This window comes from Sus scrofa, chromosome 12 (genome assembly GCF_054392235.1).
Source record: "Sus scrofa isolate SSC_HxYL_T2T_F1_AM1 chromosome 12, Sscrofa_HxYL_maternal_Yorkshire_Landrace_v2.0, whole genome shotgun sequence".
NCBI lineage: Eukaryota > Metazoa > Chordata > Mammalia > Artiodactyla > Suidae > Sus > Sus scrofa.
Window position 1 is genome coordinate 15,126,574 of NC_139394.1, and position 22,607 is coordinate 15,149,180.

The window sequence follows — 22,607 nt, forward strand, 5'->3', positions numbered from 1 at the left end:
AATCCCAGGACCCAGCTCCCCAGACCACTCAGGGACCTGTGGACAGCTCACCGGCTGTGATGGCTGCAGGCAAGTGCCCCTAAAATCCCAGTGGGCTTGGTGTGTTCTGAAGGGTGACGTGGGGGCCATGCAGACGGATGGGGCACCAACCTTGGGCTTTGGGGCTTCCGAATGTGAGCATGGATATCTACCCCTAGATATGCGGCCAAGTTTTAAATGTCCCTGGGGGAGGGGAAGGAGAAGGGACAGGGCTGGTGGAGCCCAGGCCTCTTGTCTCTGGGATCCCTCTCTCACGGGCCCTCCTGGTCTCTAGGCCCTCGGACCTCCGCGCTCCTGGCTTTTGCCCTGCTCTGCCTGCCCTGGACTCAGGAGGTGGACGCCTTCCCAGCCATGCCCTTGTCCAGCCTATTTGCCAATGCCGTGCTCCGGGCCCAGCACCTGCACCAACTGGCTGCCGACACCTACAAGGAGTTTGTAAGCTCCCCAGGGAGGGTGCTGGAGGGGGGTGGTGGAGAGGGGTGAATTCGTCCCTCTCTGCCTAGTGGGAGGAAAATGAGGGGTTCCGGAGTATTGAGGCCAACCGAAGATGCTATCAGGTGAGTGTAAACTGAAGGGGGTTCCCAAGAAAAGCAGCAAGGAGAACCGTGCCCCAGTGTAGACCTGGATGGCTGTCCCCTCTCCCAGGAGCGCGCCTACATCCCGGAGGGACAGAGGTACTCCATCCAGAACGCCCAGGCTGCCTTCTGCTTCTCGGAGACCATCCCGGCCCCCACGGGCAAGGACGAGGCCCAGCAGAGATCGGTGAGTGGCCACCTGCCAGCCGGGGAGCAGGGGCCTCCCTCTTCCTAAGAAGGCTGCCCCATCTCTCATCATCAGGGCCTTGGGCGGCCTTCTCCCCGAGCTGGTGGGGGGTGATGGTGGCAGAGGGCGGGGGTGGTGAGGGGGACGCCCACCGGCAGAGGCAGCGCCCACCATCCACGCATCTGCCCGCAGGACGTGGAGCTGCTGCGCTTCTCGCTGCTGCTCATCCAGTCGTGGCTCGGGCCCGTGCAGTTCCTCAGCAGGGTCTTCACCAACAGCCTGGTGTTTGGCACCTCAGACCGCGTCTACGAGAAGCTGAAGGACCTGGAGGAGGGCATCCAGGCCCTGATGCGGGTGGGGATGGCGCTGCGGGTCCCGCACACTGGGGCCCATGCCGGCTCTCTCCCGGCTGAGCGGAGCGGTGGGGGGACGCACGTGGGCTGGGGGAGGGGGTCCCATGCTCTCTCTGTAGCAGTTCACTCTCGACCCGGAGAAATCTTTTCCTCATTTCCCCCTGCGGAGTCTTCCCTCTTTGTCCTTCTCCAAGCATGGAGGGGAGGGTGGAAGATGGAGGGGACAGGAGAGCGCCGCTGCCAAGGACTCGGCCTCTGTCTCTCTCTCCCTTTTGCAGGAGCTGGAGGATGGCAGCCCCCGGGCAGGACAGATCCTCAAGCAAACCTACGACAAATTTGACACAAACTTGCGCAGTGATGACGCGCTGCTTAAGAACTACGGGCTGCTCTCCTGCTTCAAGAAGGACCTGCACAAGGCTGAGACATACCTGCGGGTCATGAAGTGTCGCCGCTTCGTGGAGAGCAGCTGTGCCTTCTAGTTGCTGGGCATCTCTGTTGCCCCTCCCCAGTACCTCCCCTGACCCTGGAAAGTGCCACCCCAATGCCTGCTGTCCTTTCCTAATAAAACCAGGTTGCATCGTATTGTCTGAGTAGGTGTCACTCTGCGATGGAGGGAGGTGGGGCAGTAGGGCAAGGGGTGGGGGTGGGAAGACAACCTGCAGGCATCCTTGGGGGTCTCCTGGGGACCTAGACACTGAATGATGGTTGACCCGGTTCTTCCTGGGCTTGAAAGAGCAGGCACATTACCTTCTCTCTGTTACACACCCACTGCACCCACTGCTCAGGTCTGCAGTCCCAGCTTGCTGGGCACTCATAGGTCAGGACCACCCCCCATCCTGCTACACCCCCCGCCTCCCATAAAGTACCCAAGAATGGAAAGAGATGAAAGCAAGACAGGCTATTACGTTCTGAAGCAAGACGCCCCGACATGTGCGGAAACATTGAGAGAAATGAAACTATAAGGTGAATGCACATTAGGCCCAACTACCCTTGGGAAATGGGAACAATGCAAAAATGACTTTGGGACAAACAGAACCAACATGTTTGGGATCTGAATTGGGGTAAGGGAAGTGGAAGAGAGATTCTAAATGGAGGGTTGCAAATCCAGTGCCAACGGGTGCCAGGTAGGTATACACATAAGTAATGAGGGCTGTGGGCCAAGTGAGAAATAGCAACCGGAACTCAGGCTGTTTGTGCGGGAGACAACGCACAGGGGTGGGGCCAGAGCAACCGAAAGAACTCAGACCCCAGGAGTTCCCATCGTGGCTCAGCGGTTAACAAATCCGACTAGGAACCATGAGGTTGTGGGTTCTATCCCTGGCCTCGCTCAGTGGGTTAAGGATCTGGCATTGCCGTGAGCTGGGGTGTAGGTCACAGACACGGCTCGGATCCCGAGTTGCTGTGGCTCTGGTGTAGGCCGGAGTCTACAGCTCCGATTAGACCCTTAGCCTGGGAATCTCCATAGGCCGAGGGAGCCCCCTAGAAAAAGCAAAAAGCAAAAAAAACAAAAAACAAAAAACAAAAAACAAAAAACCTCAGACCCCAGCTAAGGAAGGGGGCCCATCCCACTGTGTCACCATCAGGGCTGCCAGACCTGATTCTTCAAAACAGACGGGACATGAAGACTTTCATGGAAATCTATACATATATATTTTGAAATCTAATTTTTAAACAGTGGCAACTAATTTGTATTAAAATCATTTGAAGAGCAAAAATTAACCCAAACACATTTGGTCCTCAGGCTGTCAGTGGGCAATTTTTGCTAAGAGGAGTAATTTGGGATAATTTGGTATAACAGAAAGAATAAAAGACTTGAACTTATTATACTTGGGAATAAGTTATTTAATTTCTCTGAGATTCAGTTTCCTTACCTATAAAGGGGAGATAATAATGCATTGCCGTATAAGGCTTCTGTGGGATTAAATGAAATGTTTCTGAAGTGATTGACACATTACAGTACTCAAGAAGTTGCAGCTGGGGGAGTTCCCGTCGTGGCACAGTGGTTAACGAATCTGACTAGGAACCATGAGGTTTCAGGTTCGATCCCTGCCCTTGCTCAGTGGGTTAAGGATCCGGCGTTGCCATGAGCTGGGGTGTAGGTCGCAGACAGCGTCTCGGATCCCGAGTTGCTGTGGCTCGGGTATAGACCGGTGGCTACAGCTCTGATTAGACCCCTAGCCTGGGAACCTCCCATATGCTGTGGGAGCAGCCCTAGGAAAGATAAAAAGACAAAAAACACACACACAAAAAAAGAAGAGGTTGCAGCTGGGAGTTCCTGCTGTGATGCAGTGGGTTAAGAATCCAACTGCAGGAGTTCCCATTGTGGCTCAGTGGTAATGAACCCAACCAGCATCCATGAGGATGCAGGTTTGATCCTTGGCCTTGCTCCATGGGTTAAAGGATCTGGTGTTGCCGTGAGCTGTGTGTAGGTCTCAGAAGCAGCTTTGGATCCCGTGTTGCTGTGGCTGTGGTGTAGGCTGGCAGCTGTAGCTCCAATTCAGACCCCTATCCTGGGAATCTCCACATGCCGCAAGTGGGCCCCTAAAAAGCAAAATAATAATAATAATAATCAAATCAATCAAATCATGGAGTTAGAAGGGCCTCCCAGGTCATCTTAATTCCTTCTAATTTAGGAAAGTTACTCTACAGCATCCCTCACAGGTGGTACTCACTTGTGTAGCACTAGAATCAAAGGACTCTATTTCACAACACAATTGATGCTATTAAATTGCTCTGGTTTCAGAAAAGTATTTCTTACATCAAGCTGAAATCAATATCCCCGTAACATCCCTCATTTGACCTTAGAATTGTTTGCAAATCTCATGGTCTTTAAAAGTATTATCTCTTGGCTCAAATAAAGCTAGCCAACTTAAAAAGTATGTGTTGAATGAATGCACCAGGAGAGGGGCGTCTACAGAAAGGGGTGATATAGCCCCTAGTAAGAGGGGTCTCAAGGGGAGTTGTCATGACAGCAGGAGACTGCAGGGGGAGCCACACTCCAAAGCGCTTCTCGTCAGCTCCTTCCGGGTGTAGTTAAAGCAACTCCACCACCGCTGGTTGAGAATTACAAAGATGCGAGGTTGGTTTTGCAGATGTTTTGAATTTAACAAGAATTTAAATACCGTCTGCCTTAGAATCTTTGATTTGCTGACTGTTAATCTGCCTTTCAGCTCTCCGGTTAGGTAGTGGATGGCAACCTCTGCTGCAAATTAGAAATGCCTCAGGTGTTTTCTAAACAATTTTTGCAGTAGCCTTCACTCCCTGAGATTCTGATTTTGGTGGATCTGGGATGGGATGTGGACAAGAGAATTTTTAAAAGCTCCCTGGTTGAGAAGGCTAAGAATCACCGATTTGGGACCACACAGAGGAGATGCATCCACAGGTATTGTTATTTGTAAAAGGGGGCAAAAGGAGTCTATTGACCTGGGCCAGTCGTGAGGCTTTCTGTTTCCATTTCTAAACAATTTAAAAAGTTCTAATAAGCCAATAGCAAAAGGACAAATACTAGATGACCCCCCCAACCTCCCTCCATACTTAGAGTAGTCACAGAGACAGAAAGTAGAATTCTGGTTACAGGGGGCTGGGGGGAGGAGGAGTGGAGAATTGTTCAATGGGTGCGGTTTCAGTTTTGCAAAATGAAAATGAGTTCTGGAAACTGGTTACACAACAATGTGAATGTAGTTGACGTTATTGAACTTTACACCTAAAAATGGTAAATTTTATCTGATGTATATTTTACCACAATTTAAATTTTTTAATTGAGATATAATTGACAGAAAACATATTAGTTTCAGGTGTACAGCATCATGTTTTTTTCCTTTATCAGCTGCACCTGAGGCATATGGACGTTCCCAGGCCGGGGATTGAATCTAAGCTGCATCTGTGGCCTACGCCGTAGCTGTGGCAGCACCAGATCTTTAACTCATTGTGCTGGGCTAGGGATCCAACCAGCAATATCACAGAGGTGCGCTGGATCATTAACCCACTGCGCCACAGCAACTCCCTACAGCATAATGATTTGATATCTGAATATATTGCAAAATGATCACCACAATAAGTCTAGTTAATATCCATCACCACAAGTTACAAAATTTTTCTGTGACAAGAACCTTTTTTTTTTTTTTATGGTCTTTTTGCCATTTCTAGGGCCGCTCTTGGGGCATATGGAGGTTTCCAGGCTAGGGGTCGAATCGGAGCTGTAGCCGCTGGTCTATACCAGAGCCACAGCAACGCAGGATCGGAGCCACGTCTGCAACCTACACCACAGTTCACGGCAACGCCGGATCGTTAACCCACTGAACAAGGCCAGGGATCAAGCCTGCAACTTCATGGTTCCTAGTCGGATTCGCTAACCACTGCACCACAACGGGAACTCCGTGACGAGAACTTTTAATATCTATTCTCTTAGCAACTTTCAAATATGCAGTACAGTATTAACTACAGTCGCCATGTTGTATATTACATCCAAATGCACAATTTAAAAAATATTTTCTGGAGTTCCCTGGTAGCTCAGCAGGTTAAGGATCTTGTGTTATCACTGCTATGGCTCTGGTTACAGCTGTGGCATGAGTTTGAGCCCTGGCCCGGGAACTTCTGCATGCCATGAGTGTGGCCAAAAAAAAGCGGGGGGGATATATAAGAAGGAAAAGGAAATGGAATATAAAAAGAGGAAAAGAGAACACAATGGAAAAAGAAAAAGGAAGTATTGATGGTGCATATAACTTTTGATGACTCTCAATAGCTGTCACAGATTTCTGACTCATGCTTTCAGTTTATTAATTATGGGTATGGTTACCTCCAACATTATATGGTGAAAATACTTGCGAATTCATGTATTCAACACCCACGCTAGTGTTTTTGGTTTTTGGCTGCACCCACAGCATGCAGAAGTTGCCAGGTCAGGGATCAAACCCACACCACAGCAGTGACCCAAGCTGCTGCAGTGACAATGCCAGAGCTTTAACCCAGTGAGCCACAAGAGAACTACACCGTGTTAGTGTTTTTACAAGTACTATGTATTTCTTTCCAAATATAATCCTATAATATGTAAATGCTGGAGTTCCTGCCAGTGTTTAAGTGGGTGCAGTGGGTTAAGAATCTGACTGCTGGGAGTTTCCGTCGTGGCTCAGCAATTAGCGAACCCAACTAGCATCCATGAGGACTCAGGTTCGATCCCTGGCCTCACTCAGTGGGTTAAGGATCCGGCGTTGCCGTGAGCTGGGATGTGGGTCACAGTCAAGGCTTGGATCCCGCATTGCTGTGGTTCTGGCGTAGGCCAGCGGCTACAGTTCCTATTGGACCCCTAGCTTGGGAACATCTATATGCCACGGGTGGGGCCCTAAAAAGACAAAAAGCCAAAAAAAGAGAGAGAGAGAGAATCTGACTGCAGCAGCTTGGGCCACTAGCAGAGGTGAGGGTTCAATCCCCAGCCTGGTGCAGTGGATTAAAGGATCTAGTGTGCAGCTGCAGCCCAGTGGCCCAGGAACTTCCATATACTGAGGGTAGAGCCATAAAAAATAAAATAGGTAAAAACTGTTATCCTTACAGTAAGAAGCCCCACAGGTGATCTGTGTTTTCTCAGGTCTGAAAGAAAGTTACCTTGACTTTCTTAAGAGGACAAACTTTTGGAGTAGTAAAGGTAGCTCTCTTCACCTGGAGGCAATGAGGGTACCTGCTATAAAGTGTGAACTGGTTGCTCTATTGTTCAGAAAAGGAGTTATCATCAAATCCTTTTAAGGGTGGGGTCTCCCCGAGACACTGAAGGTGACTAACTTTTAGAAGGGCGGACAGAGACCAGCTCTATAATCCTGGAAAACAAATGTCAGGAGAGATCCCTTGTGCTTTAAGAATTCACCAGAAGGAGTTCCCCGTTGTGGCTCAGTGGAAACAAACCTGACTAGTCTCCATGAGGACGCAGGTTCGATCCCTGGCCTCGCTTAGTGGGTTAAGGATCCAGTGTTGCTGTGAGCTGCGGTGTAGGGCACAGACACCTCAGATCTGGCTTTGCTGTGGCTGTGGTGTAGGGCAGTGGCTACAGCTCCGATTTGACCCCTAGCCTGGGAACCTCCATATGCCATGGATGCGGCCCTAGAAAGACAAAAAAAAAAAAAGAATTCACTGGGAGAGGCCACCTGACCACTGGTGGTATGGATCCCAAGAAAGGGAAAGACAACAGAGGTTCCAAAGCATTTTCCAAGGGAAAGAGCCTACCCACATCTGAGGAACCTAATCTGAAGTATGTGGCTCTAAGAACTGTAACCCTGGAAACCCATGTAAGGTGTTACCCAAGCCCTGGAAGTAGAGAGGCCTCCCTGGAAGATCCTTGGCAGCCCACCTGGGAACCTGGGTCTGTAGTAGAGCAAGGTTGGAGGGACTGTTGTCAACAGTGACACCAAGTGGCGGTAAGGAGCAAAGGCAGGGGCAGACTAAGCCTCCAGGCTCTTCAAGGTGGACCAAGGAGTCTGAATGACCCCCTTCCTCCCTCCTGTTTAGGATTCACTGTGCCACAAAGCACTGGGGTGGTGGGGAGGGGGTGTAGACATGAGACAGCTACAGACCTGATACGGCTGATCTCAAGACACTGAAACAGCTAAAGATTCCTGGATGAGGCAAATTCCTTCACTCGGCTTCCTAACTTATTTCTTCACGGGCTCAATTCGGAAAAGTAGGTAATTTATATATGTTCGTCACATGATGACAGAGCAGTGGCTACTATGTTTAGTAGAAAAATTGAAGCTGAGAAGGTCATTTTGGAGGGCTGCTGTTTTGCAAAATCAAACACAATATTTTCATTCTCCCCCCAGGAAGCCCTTCTAGATCCTGAGTTAGGTCCTGTGCTTTCCCAGCCATAGGATTTAGGGTACTCTCCTGTTGATGTGCTCTAGCTTGTAGTGGCCGGGGCAGTATTTTGTTCACCATTGAATCCCCAGCTGCTTTGTATGTGTTGAAACCAAAGGGTTATTTTATCTATAACCCATACTCAGGGAAGGTCTGGAAAGAATGAGATAGTATTTCTCTTTGATGCCCAGTGCTGTGTTCTTTCTAGCTGATGTGTTCAGGTTGGAAGGCTGTGGACCTCTATTTGAATGTCTGAACTTCAGTTCTGAAGGCAAGTCAAAAAGGCTGCTCCCTGAACAAATGTACCACCTGCCCTGGACTGGTTGGTTATGTGATCAACTTGACATTCTTTTCTTAGAAATTGTACTCAAAGTGCAACTATGTGACTGAAAGCTTTCAGCAATGACACAGAAGAGAAATACTTTCAGATATCATAAAATCACTTTTATTTTTATCATATCCAACATTTCAGTGACCTATACTTGACTGATTTGGGAGAAAATACCTGGTTTTACAATTCCTCATGTCTTCTCTAGGAAGTGAATATAATCTTTACAAAGAACAGAGGAAGGAAGCTCAATCACACAGTGAACACGCCACAGAAAGAGTCCTCCTGAAGCTTAAAGGAAATCGTTTGCAGACATATGAAAATATATAGTTCTTTATGGAAAGGGAGAAAAAAACACTGAACTCTACCCTGAGAACTAGTACAGGTTAAAAAAAAATAGTATGTTTAACATGAACTCACAGATGATTTATTTACTCTATAATGGATTATGAAAAGGAATTCAGAGATGTCTGGAGCCCGATTTCACGGGAACACTCTAACCTTCCACTTCAGGGACAGAACACTGGGCTGAGAAAGCTGCTTGTCTGACCCAGTGTGGGATTTTTATGATTTTCATACTCCTCTTAAGGCACACAGAGATGGTTAGTGAATTGAAGCCTAGCTAGACACTGAGCCTTAATGATGTCATCACACTCAGCTCTGGGAGCCGGCATTCCAGAACCCCCGGTTAGGGGAGCAGGGGGGTGTGTAGGGAGGAATAGGGCTCTGATTCCTAGCCCTTTGTAGGGTACTGACTCCCTTCAAAGTCCTGTCTCTGGACTAAGAAATTGGTTCCCACGTAGTCATGATAAAACCATGAGAAATGAGTTGTACTTCAGAGATATTTCTATGCCTTCAGTCTGACGTTTGGGAGCAAAGGGCAGTGGGACCTGGGATGAGGAGGCGCAGGGAGGGTCTTCTTTTCTGCCCCTTAGAGTGGACTGAGTGAGCATGCGGCAAGGAGCAAAAGGCCCTCTCACTGGCTGAACATTGAGACTGAACTTCCTACTCAGAGGAGCTGACCTTGTGGGTGCATTGGTTACAGAGGACATGAAGGCCTGAAACACTGCTTTAGGGGACCACAGAACACAAAGGACTGTCTCTTCCTTTCTCCTCTACCCCCTCTTCCCTCCCTGAGGAAACCCCAGGAGTAGAGGTGGCCGTCAACCAAATATCAGGTTCTACGTAACAATTATGTGCACTGTACTTTTCTGCTTGTTGAACAGCAAACTGGCTTGCCTCCTCTTTGTTCTTCTCCTTCTGCCTATAGGGCAATTTCCTCCTCTATTTTGCAGGGCCGATAGTTCAAGTACAGGGCTATGATGATCAAACCCCCTCCAAGGGCGACAATAATGATGATGAAGATGCTGGAACCGACTCCTTCATCCAGTCCTGCTAAAGCATAGAACACAGAGAATTGGGAGGGTTCAAGGGCAAGAGAATCACCCTGCCCCAGCCCACTGAAATCTTTCTTCTTTCCATGTTTGTTTAAGACTCCCAATCCTGGAGCGTTCCCATTGTGGTGCAGCAGAAATGAATCCAACTAGGAACCATGAGGTTTCAGGTTTGATCCCTGGCCTCAATCAGTGGGTCAAGGATCCAGTGTTGCTGTGAGCTGTGGTGTAGGTCGAAGAAGTGGCTCGGATCTGGCGTTGCTGTGGCTGTGGTATAGGCCAGTGGCTACAGTTCCAATTAGGCCCCTAGCCTGGGAACCTCCATATGCTGAGAGTGCAGCCCTAAAAAAAAAGGACCCCAATCCCCTGGAGGTTCCCATCCTGAGCCTGGCAGCAGGGGAGCTGTAGTCACCTTGAACAATGACCACAATGTCTTTGCTGACAGAGCCTAGCTGGTTAGTGGCTGTGCAGCAGTAGGTCCTAGAGTGGTTCTGAGTCGCCTTCTCGGGCACTTCAAGGTCAAAGATCGTTCCATTCCAGGTACACATCAAGACTGGCGTCGGGTTTCCCTTTGGGACACAGGTGAGCCTTTGCTCCATCCCTTCCAACCAGGTCTGGTTGCCAGGACAACCAGATTCCTCTAATCGTGGCTTGTCTGGAAAATAAGAGTCCCCAGAGGAGCCAGCTAAGTGTGCCACATTCCCTTGTCACCATCACACTCAGCTCCCTCTCCCTCCCCAATCCAAACGCTGTGTCCTCTCCACCCAAAAACTTTCTTTCCCAAGGGGAGGACCGTCACTTCCCTGCTTTGAGTTACTCCTTTTCCTCCTTGGATGAGTTTGAGATGCAGCACAGGGCATTTTAATGGATTAAGACTAAATGATCTGAATTGCTCTGGGGCCTCTCCTTCCCATCTTTGATCCTCAGTGAGTGAGAACATGGGAGGGGTGAACCCAGAGATGAGGATTTTTCTACTTTTTGACGTAAGTTTGTATGGAAATTTCCCTCCTCAGCATAAGCTCCAACTATCACTTCCTATGTTCTCAGCCACTGGCCCTCAACTAATACTGCCTGATTGCTTCAACCACTTTCTTTTTTCTGTTCCAAGTTTCTCCCTACTCACTTTTCCAGGGGTACGGTAAGCTTGGAGAGCTTTAATTTTATTTTCTCCTTTGATTTTTTTTTTTTTAATGAGAAGAATGTGACAACTCTACTAATGAAACTGCTGGTCAAGATCTCTGGAAATGGAAGTCTAATAATCCTTGTTTTGACAAGAAAGATCAGGCCTCTACTCACATAAGACATGGAGCTGGATCACAGTGCTTTTGCTCAACCGCTGACCCTGAACCTCTACAGAGGCCTCACAGGAGAAATTTCGGCCATCATCTTCCTCCCTGGTGGTAAGTAAAAGCCAGGCAGGCTCCCCAGGGAGCGGGAGATCTGGGGCTCCCTGGAGCCGAAGAGTAGGGCTGGGGAATGTTAATACATGCCCTGAGCAGGTTATGTTAATTTCTGTCCCTGCCAACGGGTATAATTCTTCTATCTCCAGGACTGGGGGAGGGAAGCCTATAAAGAAAGGAAAAAGAGAATCAAACATCTTTCTTGAAACTGGCAGCCACTTGTGTACTCTTGCTGCTGGTGGTACCCCTTGGGTAGGCAACGACGAGGGAAAGACTCTGGGTACCATTACTGTTTTGCTGACTGGCAGGAGCAACGAGATGGACCGGGAATTTGAGAGCTTCTCCCATAACAAATGCCACATGTGCATATTTGGCTCTGCCTCTGAAGCAAGGATAGCAAATGCCCTTTTATCTTTCAGATGTTCTTACTTCAAATCACTGCTCCCAGGAATAAGTTCAAACATCCCAGGAGTTCCTGTTGTGCCTCAGCAGTAATGAACCCAACTAGTATCCAAGAGGATTCAGGTTCACTCGCTCAGCGGGTTAAGCATCCAGCATTGCTGTGAGTTGTGTAGATTGCAGATGCTGCACCTCCGGCAGCTGTACCTCCAATTCGATCTCTAGCCTGGGAACTTCCATATGCTGCAGTTGTGGCTCTAAATAAATAAATAAATAAATAAAATCCGAATCACTCTGTAAACAGCATGGCTTAAGGAAAGAGGGTGAAGCCTGGACAGAACCTACCACCTCAGTGCACCCAGCACCTACCAGAGAAGATGAAGACTAGTGTTCACTTTGGAGTGTACCTAGCAAAGAGTAGTATGTGCATTTGCAGTGGAATCACCAAGCCTTTATCATGGACGTTTTCAATAGCGGAGAAACCTCGTGAGAAGAGGCAGGTCACTTACTATAGACATGCACTGGCTCTCTTGTTTTCTGCTCCACTGGACCCAGAGATACAAGGCAAGACACCTCCTGATCACCGGTCTCCGTGGCCCGAACGGTGGCATTGGCCCATACTGTGTCTCCCTCCCAGGAGAGGAAGGGGTCCAGCTGCTGGTCGCCCAGGAACATGTGGACCACCACCTCTTCGGCTGGGAACACCCTAGCCACCTCACAGCTCACAGTCTCTGCCATCCCAACCTCCAAAAGTGAAGACACCCAGATTTGGGGGCTCTGAGAGAATTCTGCCAAGAAATGAGGAAAAGGAAAGAAAGGGGGAAAACCATGATAAATCACGTGTTACAGGGACCCCACAAGGTAGGGAGTAGGGCTAAAAGCTCTCTGTCCCCTACAGTGAGTTTAAAACTCAAGAAAAGGCGGAGCTCAATTATCTTTATGCCCCATCCTAAATCCTAGGGGAGGTGAGTCCCAAAGGCCAAGGTAACATGAGGAAAATGAACCCCAAGATTCCTTCCACACCTGGGCTCTGACTCACCAAAGATTCGGAGTACCTTGATTGCTGAGCTATTGCGAAAAAGCCCTCCACCACGTGAACTCAGGTCCAGCTCGGCGCGGCAGGAGAAATTGCACCTGTCATCCTCCATTTGGGCTTTGACATTGATGGTGATCTCAGCTCTTTGAGAGGCCGTAGATAAGCTCCTAAAGTTCTTTTTATGTAGTTCTTGGTCATTCTGGAGAAGTGTAAGGGTGAGGTCCTCCAGAGGTGTGACACTGGGCACATGGCATGTCACTATAAAGGCTTCATCCACGGCCACCCATGCAGGCTGCAGCTCCATGATTACCTGCTCTGGTGGCTCTTTAAGACAAAAAGGTGGGCTTGATGGGAGACAGCTACTTAGCTCTCCAGAAAGAAATGGTATAGAACGGGAAGCCTGTGATAGAAGGTGACCCCTACTCTTAAACCTAATCTGATGCACAGTGTCAGCTTTCTGCTGCCCCTGTTCTAGATGGGACAAGTTAGCCTTCTGGCTCTTCTACCTACTGAAGGTGGCTAAAGCCACAGCCAAGAAATGTGACTGCTGAGGGGAGGTCCCTTGCTTTGACTGCTGCTGCCATTCTGAAGAGCTTTGCTCTCATGCCAGAGGGCTTCAGAGGCATAAGCAGCATCACTAAGCTAACTAAGCTCTCACCCCACAGAGCTCACACTTACTCTTACAGCTGTATCTTTGCCAACACCATTTGCACACCTGAAAGATGCTCCTCACCCGTTCCCATCCCTTCAAATCCTAACCATTTGCAGGAGTGAAGCTCAAGAGGCTCCTTTGCGTGGAGACCTCTCCGACTATCCCAGCTGACAAAGACCCTCCTTTCTCTAATCCCTATTTATTCTAAGAATTTGTGACGGGAATTCCCATCGTGGCACAGCAGAGACGATTCCGACTAGGAACCATGAGGTTGCGGGTTCGATCCCTGGCCTTGCTAAGTGGGTTAAGGATCTGGTGTCGCCGTGATGTGGTGTAGGTCACAGACTTGGTTCAGATCTGGCATGGCAGCTATAGCTCCGATTAGACCCCTAGCCTAGGAACCTCCATGTACTGAGGGTGCAGCCTTAAAAAGCAAAACAAAAACAAACAAACATAACAAGAATTCGTGACACTAATTTTGTACTGATTTTGTACTAATTTTGTACTAATTTTGCACTAATTTTGAATTTTTTAGAATTCGGCACTAATTTTTTACTTTTTTGATTATTTATAAATGAGCATTATTAGCACACTCCTCCTGTATTTGAACATATTTTCAAGCACAGATGTCTCATGCACTTTGCGGTCTGCTCCTAACTTAAAAGCCTACACCAAAGGGAGAGAGAAATAATTGGCTCTAGAATCCCTATAGTATGACAGAAATCTTTTTTTTTTTTTTTTTTTTTGCCTTTTTTTTTGTCTTTTGTTGTTGTTGCTATTTCTTGGGCCGCTCCCGCGGCATATGGAGATTCCCAGGCTAGGGGTCCAATCGGAGCTGCAGCCACCGGCCTAAGCCAGAGCCACAGCAACTCGGGATCCGAGCCGTGTCTGCAACCTACACCACAGCTCACGGCAACGCCGGATCGTTAACCCACTGAGCAAGGGCAGGGACCGAACCCGCAACCTCATGGTTCCTAGTCGGATTCGTTAACCACTGCGCCACGACGGGAACTCCAGAAATCTTTTTTAAGAGCTCTACTTCTCTTCCCTACAAGAAATCTCTTTCTCTTTTTTTTTTTTCCTCCCCTTTCTTTCCTTCTTTTTTTAAAGGCCACCCCTGAGGCATATGGAAGTTCCCAGGCTAGGGGTTGAACCGGAGTTACAGCTGCCAGCCTACACCACAGCCACGGCAACACAGATCCAAGCCGCATCTGCAACCTACACCACAGCTCATGGCAATGCCAGATCCTTAACCCACTCAGTGAGGCCAGGGTCGAACCCACAACCTCTTGGTTCCTAGTTGGATTCGTTTTTGCTGTGCCACGAGGGGAACTCCTCCCAGAAATCTCTAATTATTCCCTATATAAGGCATAGTCATGTTCCCCCACTCTTCCCTTCCTCCCCAGCCCTCAGCCCAACTCACGATACACAGTGATGCCAAGGCTTATGTCCTTTTGGATTCCTGTGCAAGAGAAGAAGCACTGCACGATGGAATTCTGTGTGACATCTTCCAGGAGAAACTCCTTCCACTGAGGCCCTTTGCCCACCTGGGTTCTCTTCAATAAGGTCTCAATTCCACCGGGTCCTGGATCTGGGCAAGTGGTGCTACAGTTGACCATCAGGGACTGTCCATACTTTACAAAGGCCTGATCTGGCCAAACAGAAACCTCAAATAGCTCTTCTGCGGCCTCTGAAATGATCAACCACAGATGCCGAAACTCTGGTGAGGACCACAAGACCCAAAGAAATTACAGAGCCTATTCCATCTAGTTACAGGTTAGAGAAGAGGAAACCTACTCTGAATAAAAGGGTACAGGGGACTAAACAAGAAAAAACCCTTAATAAACAAGTTAGAACCCTAATTCTACCGCCATTCCCTCCTCTCATCATCTTTCTTGGGATCTCTGGTTTTCCATTAGCGTCACCATGGAAACTACGACATTGCTAAAAATCACACTGAAGAAACCATTCTCTTCCTAAATTTCCAGAAGTCTTGGAAGCTCCCAGAATTGGCTGCCGAGGGCCCTCATGGGGTAAGTTGATCCCTGAGAGAAAGAGAGTTTTGTTGCTTACACCTCACAGCAGAATTTCTGAAATTATGGTCTGAGAATTGCATTCACCAGAATTATGACGGAATGCTTGTAAACTGCAGATTCCAGCACCACCTCAGACTGATGATTTAGAATTTGCAAAGGTAGGATCTGGAAATACTCAAAGGAACAAAAGAAGCACTCCTGGTAACCTTTGTGTGACCTTGAGAACCACTGACTGACCTAAAGTTTACTCCCAGGGTCACCAATTTCCATGGAACTTTTCACCTCTTCTTCTCAAAGTGAGATTATTCCATTTTGCTTTGGTGCGAAGGCAACAGATGTTTTTGGATGCTTAAGAGTTTAGCCTGGGAGTTCCCATCGTGGCGCAGCAGAAACGAATCTGACTAGGAACTACGAGGTTGTGGGTTCGATCCCTGGCCTTGTTCAGTGGGTTAAGGATCCAGCGTTGCTGTGAGCTGTGGTGTAGGTTGCAGACGTGGCTCGGATCTGGTATTGCTATGGCTGTGGTGTAGGCCAGCAGCAACAGCTCCAATTAGATCCCTAGCCTGGGAACCTCCGTGTGCTGCAGGTGCAGCCCTAGAAAAGACAAAAGACAAAAAAAAGAGTTTAGTCCATTAGAGAAATCTTCTCAGGTACAGTGAGAGAGACATCAGGGAGGTTTTAAATGCCTGATATAGGTGAAGGGCTCAATCTCCTGAAAGGTCAGTCCCCTTACAGGTCCCTTTTATTTTATTTTTAATTCTTTGATGAATTTTATTGTATTTATAGTTGTACAACAATCATCACAACCCAGTTTTATAGCACTTCCATCCCAAACCCCCAGTGCATCTCCCCACCCCCCCAACCTGTCTCATTTGGAACCCATAAGTTTTTCAAAGTACAGGTCCCCTTTAGCTATTTCACGTCCACCATCTCCTCTTCCATGTACCAGGCCCCTCTGGGAATATACAACTCTTGGAGCAATGTTACCCACTAAGACTCCAGTTCCTTTCATCACGATACAAAGGATAGCAACAAAGAGGTAAAAATATTCCTGAGAGTAAAATAGGACAGTCCTGGAGTAGCAAGGAGCCAAGTTGAGAAGGGACATCTCTTAGGGTTCTTTCTGATGGTCTATTATCCTGCCCCTTAATTTGGGTTACCCCAATTACAAGCCAGAAACACCTAAGGATTCTGTGTCCTAGTGATCCAAGAAAAAGGAATCTCGGAGTTCCCATTGTGGTGCAGCAGACCAATCCAACTAGGAACCATGAGGTTGTGGGTTCAATACCTGGCCTTGCTCAGTGGGTTAGGGATCTGGTGTTGCCATGAGCTGTGGTGTAGGTCACAGATGCAACTTGGATCTGGCGTTGCTGTGGCTGTGGCCAGTGGCTGTAGCTCCAATTTGACCCCTAGCCTGGGAAACTCCATACACTGAGGGTGCACCACCCCCCAGCCTGCAAAGAAAGAAAGAAACACAGAAAGAAAGACAGAAAAACAGACAGAAAGAAAGAAAGAGAAAAGAAAAGAAAAAAGAAAAGGAAATAGGAATCTCAACCAAGGATCCAGATGGGTGAATAATAAAGTGTTACCCCACTTGGAATTTCCTATCCTCTTTCTCATTGACCTGTGCCCTGGCACATACTAGCTAAAGAAACTTTCCCAAATAGCCTCACCTGGGCAAGGGATCAAGGCCAGCAGGCCCCAGACACCAAACAGTAGCACTTCCATCCTTATGAGAAGGGCCAAAATCTGTAAAGGAAGAAACAAGACAGCAATGCTGAAGAAAGTGACACACACACACAAAAAAAAAAAAAAAAAAGAGAGAGAGAGAGAGAGAAAAAAGGACATAGGAAATTTTTTCTTTGATACTGTTAAAAGTTAGCTTCTTTTCTGAAAACCTGCATGGTCTGGAGAAATTGGTGTGGTTGTACTAAAAAAAAATTCTTGCATCTATTTATTTGTTTTGTTTATGTGCATAGCAAAAAGACAGGAAAATATGAGAAATAATGAGGGGATTAGATTGGAATTCCTGTATAAGCTTGTATTTCACTTTTTGTTTACATGTTTGCCTCTATTTGAGTCAATAGGAAAAGGCTGTTATCATGGAAATATGAAAAATGAGGTTTAGAGAGATGAAATTTGGCAATGTTTATCTGGCACTGTCCAGTGGAAAGTGACACTGAATCTAGAAAACATGTTCACTAGAGTCCTGTTCTCTCACGGGAGCAGTGCTTCATCAGGCTTCTCCCTTCATGACCCCTGCAAAATATCCCTCAAGATGATCCACCTCTTTCTGATCTATCTCCAGGTTCACCAAGCAACATTTAAATTACTACTTTGGCTGAGTTAGACCTTTTTCTTTGTTTTTTTGTTTTGTTTTTGTCTTTCGTCTTTTGTCTTTTTAGGGCGATACCCACAGCATACGAAAGTTCCCAGGCTAGGAGTCGAACTGGAGCTGCAACTGCCAGCTTATGCCCCAGCCACAACAACTTAGGATCCAAGCTGTGTCTATGACCTACACCACAGTTTATGGCAGTGTCGGATCTTTAACCCACTGAGCGAGGCCAGGGATGGAACCGGCATCCTCATGGATATTATTCAGCTAATATTAACCACTGATCCACGACTGGAACTCCTGAGTTAGGTCTTGTGTCCACTTCTTTTCTCTGCCAATCCATGCCAAGTTTTTCTTTCAAAACCCCTTCAAGCTAATTTCTTCTAAGGAAGGCTTCTTGACTAATTCTATCCCACCTCATAATCCCTCGCTTATTACACATTATCTGTACCTCACTTTATGTCAAATATGATTTCTGAAGCTATGTATGTAATTCACCGCAGTGCATTATTTTAAGGACGTAGTCATTACTATACTAGGAATTCCCTGAGAACAAAAAATAATAATTTTAGGAGTTCCTGTCAAGGCGCAGCAGAAATGAATCCAACTAGGAACCATGAGGTTGTGGGTTCCATCCCTGGCCTGGCTCAGTGGGTTAAGGATACGGCGTGGCTGTAGCTGTGGCGTAGGCCAGCAGCTACAGCTCCAATTAGACCCCTAGCCTAGGAACCTCCATGTGCCACGGGTGCAGCCCTAAAAAGACAAGATAATAATAATAATCATCATCATCTTGCATCTCCAGCACCTAACACAGTGACTAGCATATTATAGGTATTCCATACATGAATGACTACCCTCTAATTCTGCATTTGAATTGTCATACCTATTTGTACAGGTCTAACTTTACCTGTATGCTGGCCTAAAAGGTTTTTTGGTCTTCTTAGTATACACATAAAGCAATAGGCATATCAAACTTTACACTCCCAGGTAAATGCTACCATTCAAAACAATCACTAAGGGAGGCTATAAACTTACTCCAGTGATGACACAATTATTTAAAACTTTTGGGGGAAGTGATTGAGAATGGGCTTTTAAGCTACACACACACACACAAAATCAGTCTCTTCACTAAGCTATTCTATTTTTGTTTGTGCGAAAATTGTATTACTCAAATCACCATATTCCCCAAACTTAGCTCTGAGAGACTTATTTCTCTTTCAAAGGAAGACCCCCTATCCCTGAAGAGATTCTAAAGTAACCTCAGACTTTGAAGAAAATTTCAAAACAAGAGTTTTGAGTAATAACAGCTCTGTTGAAAAAAGTACAAAAGCCCCAAGTGGGACTACTTATATTCATATATTCTTTCGGCAAACAATTATTGAGCCAGGCTTATGGTAAGGTTTTGAAGTCATCAAGATCTGTCCTATGACAGGAATTCCTGGAAGTTACTGGGAAAGACAAATGCAACTACAAATAAAACACTGCCACATGTTATTATAAATACAGAGAGGGATTAAAGTGAGCATTAAATGAGTTAATTCAAGTCAAGTGTTTAGTCCAGCTATTGGCACATAAGTCTTCAATAAATGTGATGGTGGTGGTTATGCTGCTGTCGTTGATGTTGCTCGTAACAATAAACAAATTGATCAGGGAGCACTGAGGAGGGATTAATTTCTTCTCCCTGATGGAGTCAAGAAGATTTCTCATAGACATCCCTTTGAGCTGTGTTTTCTATTATGGGCTGAAGTTTGTTAAGGCATGAGATGATATGGCAAGCAGGTCAGGCCAGGATTATTTGAGAAAATTAGAGAAGTTCATCTTTGTTTTCCTTGTGGCATGCTATGATCAGGTACTGAAACATGAAATTTTACATTCATTTTCTTAAGGACAAAGAAAGCAGCACCCCTAGGAGTTCTCCTGTGGCCACAATGGTTTAAAGATCCGGGGTTGTTACTGCAGTGACTTGGGTCACTGCTGTGGCTCGGCTTGGACTCCTGGCCCAGAAACTTCCACCTGCCTCAGATGCAGCCAAAAAAAGCAACCCTAAAGGGAACAATTTTTAAATCTTCAAATTCCTTTTGTTTACTCTGTAGATTACACCCCAAATTAAGGGTTTAAAGTGTCTGATACTCTAGGCCTGGACTCCAGCCATTAAAGGGTTGCAGGGAGAGAAGTGAGCAGTAAGGGGGGCACTGCACACAGTCAGGTGCTGTATGATGGCTTTGGCTGTGTAACTGAAGGGTTTTCCTGTCCAGATCTGGGATTCTCAGCACCCATTTACATCCCAGCCTTTCTGACAGTTTCTTATACAGACCTGAGTCGCATCCCACATTTTGAACACTGTCTCTTCCCCTCTGCCGGGCATTCACTTCCTACTCCTTGAACATTCCCTCACCCAGTCGCACCCAGTTGAATGTATCTTTGCAACAAGGCTCACAATGACCACCAGGCCGCACCACAGTACACCGCCTGATGCTGCTGCTTTCTTCTTCCCCAGCAGCACCACCTGTCACCACACTCCCCTTTACCCCTTAGGCCTGGGAGTCCTATCTGCTTCTGGCCTGACTGTAAGCCCCATGAGGGCAGGGCCTTTTTCACCTGAGGGATCCCAAGCACTGGGAATGGTTGCAGGTGTCCAAAGATTATAAATGAATGAATGAACTAGATAAAATATTTACAAATATTTCAGTGAAGAGTTGTGCCCACTGCTCAGATACAGAGCCTGAAGGTCAGTTCTTGCTTGGAAAGAATTTCTTGCGCAGTGCATACTGAACATGGCTCTCAGCCCAAAAGGCCATGAAGGGTTTTAAAAGCAGATGGTATTTGAATTATTATTATTTTTTTATTTTGTCTTTTTGCCATTTCTTGGGCTGCTCCTGTGGCATATGGAGGTTCCCAGGCTAGGAGTCTAACCGGAGCTGTACCCACCAGCCTACACCAGAGCCACAGCAACGCGGGATCCGAGCCGCGTCTGAGACCTACACCACAGCTCACGGCAACGCCAGATCCTTAACCCACTGAGCAAGGCCAGGGATCGAACCCTCAACCTCATGGTTCCTAGTCGGATTCGTTAACCACTGAGCCACGACGGGAACTCCGAAAATTTTTTAACTATGTAGGGAAAATACTTCAATGTGTGCTCCTCATCCTTTGAGTGTGAGGAGACGCCTGTCAGGAGGCCAGACTCTCCCCCCCCCCCCTACGGATCTGACAGGAAACCGGTATGAACCTATCCAAACAAAACAAAACAAAACAAAGCAAAAAAAACCAGACCTAAATTCTCACTGAGGACCACTCCTCGATGCTCCAGCCGCTTCGGTCGCTGGGCGGCCTCGCGCGCTTCGCTCTCAGGCGCCAGCCACGCGTTCAGACCGTTAGGTAGGCACTGCCGGGCGAGGGCGCACGAAGACGCTCCCGGCCGCGAGGATTTTCATGATCTGCCTAGAAACTCGTGACGTCTACGCAGAAGCTTAGCGAGGGTTGGCTGAGACTGGGGGGGGGCGGGAAGGAAGCTAGAACGACAGGAGGGGATTGTGGGGAAGATGAGAGTAGGAAAACCTGTATCCCGCTTGGCAGAGAGCGTATATTTGACTCAAGGTGATGGCTACCGCATAAAATAATGTGAAAACAAGAGATAAAGGTTGGTCGTCGCAAATGTGATCTCTATAAGGAAAATAAGGAATTGTGGGCACCCCTGTGCCTTTTGGTCTGGTGGTGCGGCCTGAACACGTGCACTCCTGCCGCGGAGGGGACTGCGCGCGCACCCTCATTCCCGCCTTGGGTCTTGAGGCCGGCTCGAAGTCAAGCAGTCGTTAGTCACACGGACAAAAATGCTCCCCGGACTCCAAGCGCTTCCTGAGTTGGGTGGGAAAGGGGTTCGGAAGGACTTTCGGCCATGGTCTCTTAAGCCTTTTCGGCGCCACGCCCCCTGCTCTCCACATACAAGTAACACGCTTGAGCGAACCAGCGTTTCCGGCCTCACTTCCTACCAAAGGTGCCTGTGCGCTTGCCTCCCCGCCGGGACCTATTAATAAGACATGAAAAATGAGGGTGAGCGTGTAAAACCTCCTCTGTTGCTTCTGTTCTCCCCAGGACCTCGTTCCTCATCTTCCACATCAAATGTCTCCCAGGGTGGAGTCTCAGAACACTTTCCCTGAGCCCAAATCTGGCCATTCACATGGGCGGCATCCTGTTGAGGCTTGGGCTCTCTGAAAGTCCTTGCTTGGAAAGGTCATGAGGCATGGGCTGAGTTTCTTGGTGTAGTGAAGTTTGAGGATTTGGGGTTTTTTTGTTTTTCTTCAGGAGGGCAATCATTACATGCATCTATTTCATTTAATTGAACTACCTTCAAGCAAGGAGGCACTATATTTAACCCTATATTATGGATGAGGACACAGATTTAGAGAGGCCTTACTATTCTCTATATGGGGGTGGCAGGCGGGGAAATTATTGTTGGCAATTTTGGTGGCCAGTCTAAGTCCTTTTTATTTTTTATTTTTTATTTTGTCTTTTGTCCTTTTAGGGCTGCGCTGGGGGCATATGGAGATTCCCAGGCTAGGGGTTGAATTGGACCTGTAGCTGCCAATCTACACCACAGCCACGGCATTGCCAGATCTGAGTTGTGTTTGTGATCTACACCGCTGCTCATGGCAATACTGGATCCTTAACCCACTGGGTGAGGCCAGGGATCGAACTTGAGTCTTTATGGATACTAGTAGAGTTCATTACCACTGAGCCCCAGGGGGAACCCTCACAGGTGCTCTAATTTCATTGGTTTTTTTTCTTCTTGTTGTTGTTTTTAAGGTTGTGTGACCTTGCAAGTTTTCTTTGGCAGAAAGTGTTTCTAAAGTCTTAAAAGCCGGAGTTCTCGTCGTGACTCGGTGGAAATGAATCCGACTAGGAGCCATGAGGTTGCGGGTTCAATCCCTGGCCTCTCTCATCCAGTCAGGATCTGGCGTTGTCGTGAGCTGTGGTGTAGGTTGCAGACACAGCTTGGATCTGGCGTTGCTGTGGCTGAAGCGTAAGCCAGCAACTAC

The 22,607-nt window shown here is 47.5% G+C and overlaps 2 protein-coding genes and 1 long non-coding RNA gene across 7 annotated transcripts; 2 read left to right on the top strand and 1 right to left on the bottom strand.

The window, feature by feature from the left end:
- GH1 (growth hormone 1) lies at positions 1-1,736 on the top strand (the record flags this gene model as incomplete). Its single annotated transcript, NM_213869.1, is given in 5 exon segments — positions 1-69; positions 314-474; positions 685-801; positions 994-1,155; positions 1,433-1,736. Coding segments are annotated over 5 exon segments (651 nt in total). The 3' UTR covers positions 1,634-1,736.
- A 2,418-nt stretch (positions 1,737-4,154) lies between these two features.
- LOC106505411 (uncharacterized) lies at positions 4,155-17,189 on the top strand. Of its 2 annotated transcripts, XR_014820968.1 has the most exons (5): positions 4,155-4,233; positions 4,325-4,536; positions 10,912-11,113; positions 11,533-12,373; positions 15,120-17,189. It is a non-coding gene; the product is annotated as an uncharacterized LOC106505411 (long non-coding RNA). The 2 variants fall into 2 exon arrangements; XR_014820969.1 differs by lacking the exon at positions 11,533-12,373 and having other exon boundaries at positions 15,120-15,233.
- Positions 8,414-21,010, bottom strand: LOC100512920 (intercellular adhesion molecule 2). Of its 4 annotated transcripts, none has more exons than XM_013980848.3 (8): positions 20,845-21,010; positions 16,910-16,985; positions 14,624-14,890; positions 12,552-12,872; positions 12,022-12,300; positions 11,010-11,279; positions 10,126-10,368; positions 8,414-9,711 (listed from the first exon to the last, which is right to left on the bottom strand). In XM_013980848.3, the coding sequence occupies exons 2-8, from the start codon at positions 16,962-16,964 to the stop codon at positions 9,584-9,586; spliced, it is 1,563 nt and encodes a 520-aa protein (XP_013836302.3). In that variant the 5' UTR covers positions 16,965-16,985; positions 20,845-21,010; the 3' UTR covers positions 8,414-9,583. The 4 variants fall into 4 exon arrangements, with proteins under 4 accessions (XP_013836302.3, XP_013836301.3, XP_084840162.1 ...); XM_013980847.3 differs by having other exon boundaries at positions 8,414-9,714; XM_084984036.1 differs by lacking the exon at positions 11,010-11,279.
- Positions 21,011-22,607: the final 1,597 nt, after the last annotated feature.

Coding starts and splice junctions, on each gene's coding strand:
- LOC100512920 (XM_013980847.3), bottom strand. CDS start 16,964: ATGGAAGTGCTACTGTTTGGTGTCTGGGGCCTGCTGGCCTTGATCCCT. Junction 12,873..14,623: donor CCTTGGCATCACTGTGTATC/GTGAGTTGGGCT, acceptor TTTGTCTTAAAG/AGCCACCAGAGCAGGTAATC. Junction 12,301..12,551: donor CAAGGTACTCCGAATCTTTG/GTGAGTCAGAGC, acceptor ATTTCTTGGCAG/AATTCTCTCAGAGCCCCCAA.